Genomic DNA, 7,253 nt, shown 5'->3' with positions numbered 1-7,253 from the left:
ACCAGACCCAAAAAAAAAAAGAAAGAAAAATAGAACCAGGTGCTGGTGGCTCACACCTGTAATCCTACTAGTCAGAAGGCTGAGATCTGAGAATCATGGTTCAAAGCCAGCCCAGGCAGTTAAATCCATGAGACTTTTTTGTTGTCAGCCATGGAACTTGAACTCTGGGCCTGAGTGCTGCCCCTCAGCTCTTCAGCCCAAGGCTAGCACTCTACCACTTGAGCCACAGTCCCACTTCCGGTGGTTAATTGGAGATAAGAGTCTCATGGACTTTTCCTGCCCAGGCTGGCTTTGAACCACCATCCTCTGATCTCAGCCTGAGTAGCTAGGATTACAGGCATGAGCCACCGGTGCCTGGCACCTATGAGACTCTTATTAACAGAAAACTGGAGGTGGCACTGAGCACTATCCTTGAGCAAAAGAGCTCAGGGACAGCACCCAAGCCTCATGATCAAAAAAAAAAAAGAGGCTGGGAAGGTGGCTCAGTGGTAGAATGCTTGCCTCGTATGCATGAGGCCCTGGATTCTATTCTGCAGCACCACATAAGCAGAAAAACCCAGAAGTAGTGTGGTGGCTCAAGTGGTAGAGCGCTAGCCTTAAGCTGAAGAGCTGAGGCTCTTCAGCGCCCAGGCCCAGAGTTCAGGCCCCACGACCAACAAGAAAAAAAGAAAAGAAAAGAAAAGTAAAATACTTGGTTGGAAAGGAATCATGAAGCTGGTCCCTGAAAAATAGTAGGTGTCCTAGCCCAGCTACATCCTGTTTTGATGGCTTTCCAGGTGTGTGAGGAGAGCTGGGGACCAACGGAGCCCCATGGGCTGAGAAGTTGACTAATCCAATACCGAGGAGTAATCTTGGCTAAGAAAGTTTATTTTATTCCCTCAGAAAAAAAAGACAAAGAGAAAAAAGAAAAGAAGAAGAAAGCAAAAACTATAACCAAAGATCCTGACTCACCATTCCAGAAGAAAAAGAAGAAAAAGGTTGGGAACTTGTGAGGGGTGTGAACCCAGGAAGGGCCTCCTGGGGTGGATGTTAACCCCCTTCCACACTCGGGCCTGGTCCTTGCCTCCTTTCCATTCTGGAGCTATGGAAGACCTAACAAGATGCTGGGAATGTGGCTAGTGGTAGAGCACTTGCCTAGCATGCATGAAGCCCTGGGTACCATCCCTTAGTACCACATAAAAAGAAAAGGGTGGAAGTGGCACTGTGGCTCAAGGGGTAGAGTGCTAGCCTTGAGCACAAGAAGCTCAGGCACAGTGCCCATGCCCTGAGTTCAAGCCCCAGGACTGGCAAAAAAGAAGAAGAAGGAGACCTAACAAGGAAGAGCCTTGGCAGATGTCTCCCCTCCCAGCCTCTGAAGACCATAGGAGGGTAAAAGGATGTGGGAGGTTGAAGTAAGGAGAGGGAGCAGAAGACCATGGAGTTGTGGGGGCGTTGCCAGGCTTCAGTGGGTGCATGGTGGTGAGTGGGTGGGGGACCCACAGGGACAAGAGCCTTTTGCACTTTCCTTTACAGAAGAAGACAGTAGAGCAGGCGGTGTGAAGGCATATGCCAGGCACAGGGCGCAGGTATGCTTCCTGATCGGCCCAACACCCTGGGGACCATAAGAGAAGGTGGGGCCAGGGTTGATGCCAAAGGCTGGAGCTGCAGCAACCACGGGGCCCGCATGGTCACGTGGAGTGGTTAGTTGGTGCCCCTGAACTGCAGTGGGAGGCCTGACTTCATCCTTGGTGGAGAAATGAGTTGGGCAATCTGACATCTGACCATTTCCTTCCCCCAGGGATATCTTAGCAGAGAAGTGACCATCTCCAGGCCTCTGCCCTCTCCCCATCGTGGATTGGGACTGGATCTTTATCTTCCTCTCCCTCCACAAGACGACAGCCAGCCCTAGGGTCCCGTGCTGGCCAAGCCAGTGAGCCTGCCGGAGGCTGGTCCGAGGAGGAAGTGGCCCCTCCCACAACACAAGGCGCTTCGTATAGATGTGTATAATATATATATATATTTTTTAAGTCACCTGCCTTTCCCTCTACAAGTCCAACATGCTGAAGTCCTTGAGATCTCCACACACACTCTCTCTCTCTCTCTTTCTCTCTCTCTCTCTCTCTCTCTCCTTTCTGCAGACGCAGTGAGGCTCAGCTTAACCCATCCCATGCTGCTGGGTCTCTGGATGATCCCAACTGAGGCTTTGTCCTCTTGCTGTCAGTTTTTCTGGTTATAGGGTTCTGTTTTGTTTTCTTTTGTTTTAATAAAGTAAAAGACTTAAAGGAAAGGTAGATATTTCCAATGCACTGGAGGAAATGCTGTGAAGTTGGCTACTTTAAAGAAGGGCAGTCTGGTGACCCTTAGAGACATCTTGAGAGTCATTCAGAGCCATGCACTGATGGCTCATACTTTTAATCCTAGCTATCCAGAAGGCTGAGATCTGAGGATTGCAGCTTGAAGCCAAACCAGGCAAACAAATTTGAAAGACTTAACCTTCAGTAAATCAGTAAAAAGCCAGAAGTGGTATAGCTCAAATGGTAGAGCGCCAGCTATAAGAGAACAAACAGCTCAGGCTGGGAAAGGTGGTTCAGTGGTAGAGTGCTTGCCTTGCATGCATGAGGCCCTGGGTTCGATTTCTCAGCACCACATAAGCAAAAAAAGCCAGAAGTGGCACTGTGGCTCAAGTGGTAGAGTGCTAGCCTTGAGCTGAAGAGCCGGTGACTGATGCCTCTAATCCTAGCTACTCAGGAGGCTGAATCTGAGGATCACGATTCAAAGCCAGCCAGCCTAGGCAGGAAACAGACATTTCCAATAAATGACCAGAAAACCAGAAGTGGCACTGTGGCTCAAGTGGTAGAGCTGAGGGACAGACAGGTCCAAAGTTCAAGTCTAATGACTGACCCCGCCCCCCCCCAAAAAAAAAAGTCATTCTGACTCCAAGGCAACAAGGAGTCCTTTTAGGCTCCATGTTGAGGCTTAGTCTGAGACGGATTGTCGCAGAGCTTCAGTGAAGTGGGAAGCTCCCTGGGCTGAATTGATAGGGGAGCCTTCCTGGAGGAAGTGTCATCGTAAGTATGAGGGGAGATGAACGATGTTGGTCTCCAAATGCCAGGGTAGATGGTAAAAATGCCCAGTCAGGAAAGGGGCTTGGAAAGCAGTTTGGGGGGTTGGGCTTGAGGGCCAGGAGCTTTGGAGGTGGTTGGTGGAATATTGCTGTGACAGTCACAGGAGGCACAAGAAAAGGAACTAGGCATGTATTAGCCTTGCCTCCAGGCAGTGTGTGCTGGGAGGGCAGGAAGAGGCAAACCTGCAGAATATGTTGGGTATGGACTATTGGGACTCTTTATAGCTCCCCTGTGGACTGAGGGAAGGGAGGGTGGTAGAGATGTCGCCTGCTGCCCCACCCTGGGTGTGCAGAGGTCTACCTCTGTCCCTGATCAGTGAGGAACACCAGACATTTAGAAGGCTCTGGTAATAGCCAGAGCCCAGGCAGAAAAGGCTTGAGTGGCAGTCTTGGAGACCCAGATTGGCATCCAGCTGGGCACCCCTGCATTTGAGGCCTTGGGTACCCCACCTCATCTCTACAAGTGTGTTGCTTTAGATCAGCGGCTGCAGAGAAGTGTCCTCATTGAGCAATTTTGACCCACAGAAGTCTTTAAACTTAGAAGTGGTGTGATTTCACTAATGTCAGCTTCTGCAGAACCTCAACCACCTGACAGCCAGAACCTGCACCACCTCCTAGGGACAAACGGCAGGAGCTGAAGAGTGGTTGGCCCATGGTCCCACAAGGCACCTGGTTGGCTGCAGCCCCTGTTCGTGACATGGAGGCCTCAGTCCGTTGTCATCTGTCATCACACCCATGCTGCTCTTAGTATAGAAATGGAATCGAGGACATGGGGGGGGGGGACGGGAGGTGGAACACAAGGAACTTGAGCTTTAGAACTGCAGGCAAGTCTCTTCTCAGAAGTAAGTAAATTTGCATATTGAACGTGCCACCCAAAATATCTGTCCACAGGCCCCAGTCTGGACCCCTGGGGCTGCATTGTCTTCTTCCTGATGGGTGGATTTAGGTTCTTCAGCCTTAGAGTGAGCTGACTTCATCCCCACAGAAGAGCTAGGAACCAGAACATTCTACTTACTACATTTTATTCTCAATGTGCACTATGGCCCAGCCCTGATGGCTGCTTACAAGCTAGCTGAGCAGGGGACCTGGCATTGGCTGGGGTTGCAGGTGTTGAGCAGAGAGACGGCCCCTCCTTGGGGAGTGAGGTGGAAAAGGCCTGAGGGGAAAGGTCAGCAAACGTGCAGCCTAGGGTTTGGGGGAGTGTCCCTCCTCCCTGCCCATGAACCTAGATAATTGATGTTAGGGACTGCAGTGATGTGATCAGGAGTCCACCTCTGGCTTTGCGTCCATGCCAACATGTGGGAGTGGACAGGCTGACAGCCCAGGAGGGGCTGCAGGGATGGGAACTTGGGGGACACTGGAGGCACAGGGGAGGGGCTGAGGCAGAGGGGAGCAGGAAAGCTGTGGTCACAAAGCTGGCTGGGTGCTGGAGATGATTCCTGCTGTCTTCACATGATGACTGGAAAAAGAAGAGGCAGGTTGAGGTTAGGGGACGCTCATTTGTTGTCCTTACCCCTTCCTAGTATCACGGAACCACAGAGCAAGAGGACTTGACATACCTTACATACCCCTGTTGAGCTCAAGTAGTGCCCATCAGGGGTTCAAGTAACCCCCGCTAACATGTCTCCTCCCCCCCCACCACCACCACTTTACAAGATGAGATGTGGGAGAATGGCCAATGGTCATGCTATGCAACTAGGGATGGCTGCAGGTGACTCCTACTTCACCAGGCCTTACCTTGGCCCAAATCCTGCTTTGTCACACCCAGCCCAGAAGACTGGTCCTCCATGTCCAGTGGCTCTACAAAGAAGCAAGTCCAGTTGTTACTTGCAGGTGTCCAATAACATCCTTCCTAAAGATGCAGGCCTGCAGTACAGGAGTGTAACTGGGGGCCAAGTAGGGTGGTACAGGAGTAGGGAGGTCTGTGGGACTCCCAGTGCATGGAGAGATGTGTGGGTGTGAGAGGAGACATGGCAGAGACAGAAGGATGGCTGGATGGGTAGAAAGGGCAGGACACGTGACAGAGCCAACCACCCGGAAGCTGACATCCCCAGTATCCTGACCCATGGGCACAGGGGGGACCTCTTGCCCCTCAGCTTTCCTAGTCCTTCCTCGTCCTTCCAGCTGCTGTCATCTTGGCCCCTGCTTACCACTGCAGTTATGGTGCCCACGGCTCCTGGTGTGGGGGATCTCGGTGCCATTGGGGAAGACGCACCAGCAGTAGCCAGTGCTCCCATGGCACTGGAGTGGCATATAGTTGCCATTCTCATCACATTTGGGACGGAATGTGCCGGGGTGGACGGCAGGGATGTGGCTGACCTCTTCCTGGCACTTGGTCAGTACTGAAGCGACAGGCATGATGGAGACAGTGAATGAGTAAGCTCTGGCTCTGCAAGACCCACACACTGCTGCTGTGGGCCTAGCATTGGCACTAGTAGCTTCTCTTCACCAACTGCACAAATGGAAAACTGAGGCCTACATAGGGTCCTAGACTAAAGAGGGAGTGGAAGACTGTGTGGCTAATTCACTCTAGAACTTGACTGTGTCTGTCCTTCCTTCCCTTTTTTTTTTCTTGCTTTTTTTTTGGTGGGGGGTGGTCCTGGGATTTGAACACAGGGCCTAGGTGTTTCTGAGCTTTTTTTTTGTTCAAGGTTAGCACTCTACCACTTCAGTCACAGCTCCATTTTCATCTTTTAGGTGGTTCACTGGAGATAATGAATCTCGAGGACTTTCCTGCCTGGACTGGTTTTGAACTATGATCCTCAGATCTCAGCCCCTTGAGTAGCTAGGATAACAGGTGTGAGTCACTGGCGCTGGACTAATCTTGACCATTTCTTATCCCCCGTGGTTCTGGAAGAAAGTAGCCTACACCTTGAGAATTCTCAGCATGCTACTATTGGGAGCACCCAAGTAGAAGTCAGAAGTGCCCTTTGTTAATTCAAAGAGGTGAAGTAGCAAGGGTCCCCTCTTCTGTATGTTGAAAGGGATCACTCACTGGGCTAGGGCCAGATGAGCCATTGGCCAGTCCAGTCTTAGAACTGCACAGTGAATTGGGAATGCAGCTTTAGGGCTAAAGCATCATGGTATGTGATGTTGCTGAGGTGGGAGATACCCAGGGCCCTTTCCAAGTGGTGAGGACTGGAATTCCTGCCTGGTAGGCTTTAGGTTGCATTTGCTCCAGAACGTCATGTGATCACCCTCCTAGAGTGAGGTGTAGGCTAGGTATGAGCTGTGTCTATACCCCATGGCAAATGTGGTGGGCAAAAGCAAACCACAAATAAGATGGGGCCGGGGCAGCTGAGCCCAGAAACAGGAAGTTGTGAGGATGGGAGGCGGCATGATGCAGTCACCTGGGATAGCTGGAAATCCTAGCACCCTGTAGGCCCACCCTACCTTTGGGCGGAGCCTCAGTAGGCTTCTCTTCCAGGGAGTTCTTGCTCATTTCAAACAGGAGCCATTGGTGCATCCAGTTCTCAAAGACCTGGTGGGGATAAAGCAAGTGGTTAAGCCTGGTAGCCATCATGGAGCCCTACCCCGTTCAATATGCTGTACTGGGCCAGGCCCCCAGGTGGCTCAACACCTGGAGTCCACTGCAGCCTGGGTCCGCCTTAAAAGACCCTCAGGGCTCTGTCCACGTGGTTCTGTGACTCCAAGTGTTCTTTGATGCTCAGAGTTCTGTAGAAGCTGGCCCTGCAGCCTCATGAGCCCTCCCCTCCTTCCACTTAGAGCCAAGTCTCACAAGACATCAGGGGAAAGAGGGTTCCAATGCATGGAAGCCTGCTGACCTTCCAGTTCAGGTTGTCCATGGTGTTTTTCAGGTGTTTCAGGTTCTCTGGGAAGTTCCCTTTCAGCTGTGGGTATACCTGCAGGGGGTTAGACCTCTGCAGAGGAGCAGAGCAGAAAGAAGGTTAAAAAGAGCTCCCTGGCAGGCAATGAGAAATATGTAAGTTATGTTCCTTTGTTCTTCACTCTAAGGAGTGAGCTGTACTAAGCCTGGACCTTGGACCTTAGCCATGATAGGGGCTGAGCCTTATATATAGGATAGAAGCCTGGGCCATGGGCTGGGAAGGTGGCTCAGTGGTAGAGCACTTGCCTTGCATGCTCGAGGCCCTGGGTTCGATTCCTCAGCACCACATAAGCAAAAAGAAAA

The 7,253-nt window shown here is 51.5% G+C and overlaps 2 protein-coding genes across 2 annotated transcripts in view; one reads left to right on the top strand and one right to left on the bottom strand.

The window, feature by feature from the left end:
• Nucleotides 1-2,507, top strand: part of Tcof1 (Treacher Collins-Franceschetti syndrome 1) — a 31,446-nt gene extending 28,939 nt beyond the window's left edge. The window contains exons 21-23 of the mRNA XM_013025576.1: nt 883-977; nt 1,513-1,565; nt 1,778-2,507. Of these exons, the coding sequence (XP_012881030.1) occupies nt 883-977; nt 1,513-1,539 (122 nt within the window). The 3' untranslated portion in view covers nt 1,540-1,565; nt 1,778-2,507. The remainder of the gene's footprint in view (nt 1-882; nt 978-1,512; nt 1,566-1,777) is intronic.
• Nucleotides 2,508-4,108: 1,601 nt separating this feature from the next.
• Cd74 (CD74 molecule, major histocompatibility complex, class II invariant chain) overlaps nt 4,109-7,253 on the bottom strand; it is a 9,882-nt gene continuing 6,737 nt past the window's right edge. The window contains exons 4-8 of the mRNA XM_013025484.1: nt 6,889-7,005; nt 6,497-6,584; nt 5,254-5,445; nt 4,841-4,903; nt 4,109-4,562 (exon numbers count right to left, since the gene is read on the bottom strand). Of these exons, the coding sequence (XP_012880938.1) occupies nt 4,552-4,562; nt 4,841-4,903; nt 5,254-5,445; nt 6,497-6,584; nt 6,889-7,005 (471 nt within the window). The 3' untranslated portion in view covers nt 4,109-4,551. The remainder of the gene's footprint in view (nt 4,563-4,840; nt 4,904-5,253; nt 5,446-6,496; nt 6,585-6,888; nt 7,006-7,253) is intronic.

Source organism: Dipodomys ordii, unplaced genomic scaffold (genome assembly GCF_000151885.1).
Source record: "Dipodomys ordii isolate 6190 unplaced genomic scaffold, Dord_2.0 Scaffold85, whole genome shotgun sequence".
Taxonomy (NCBI): Eukaryota; Metazoa; Chordata; class Mammalia; order Rodentia; family Heteromyidae; genus Dipodomys; species Dipodomys ordii.
The sequence above is the reverse complement of the archived record's forward strand: the minus strand, read 5'-3'. Positions and strand labels throughout refer to the sequence as shown.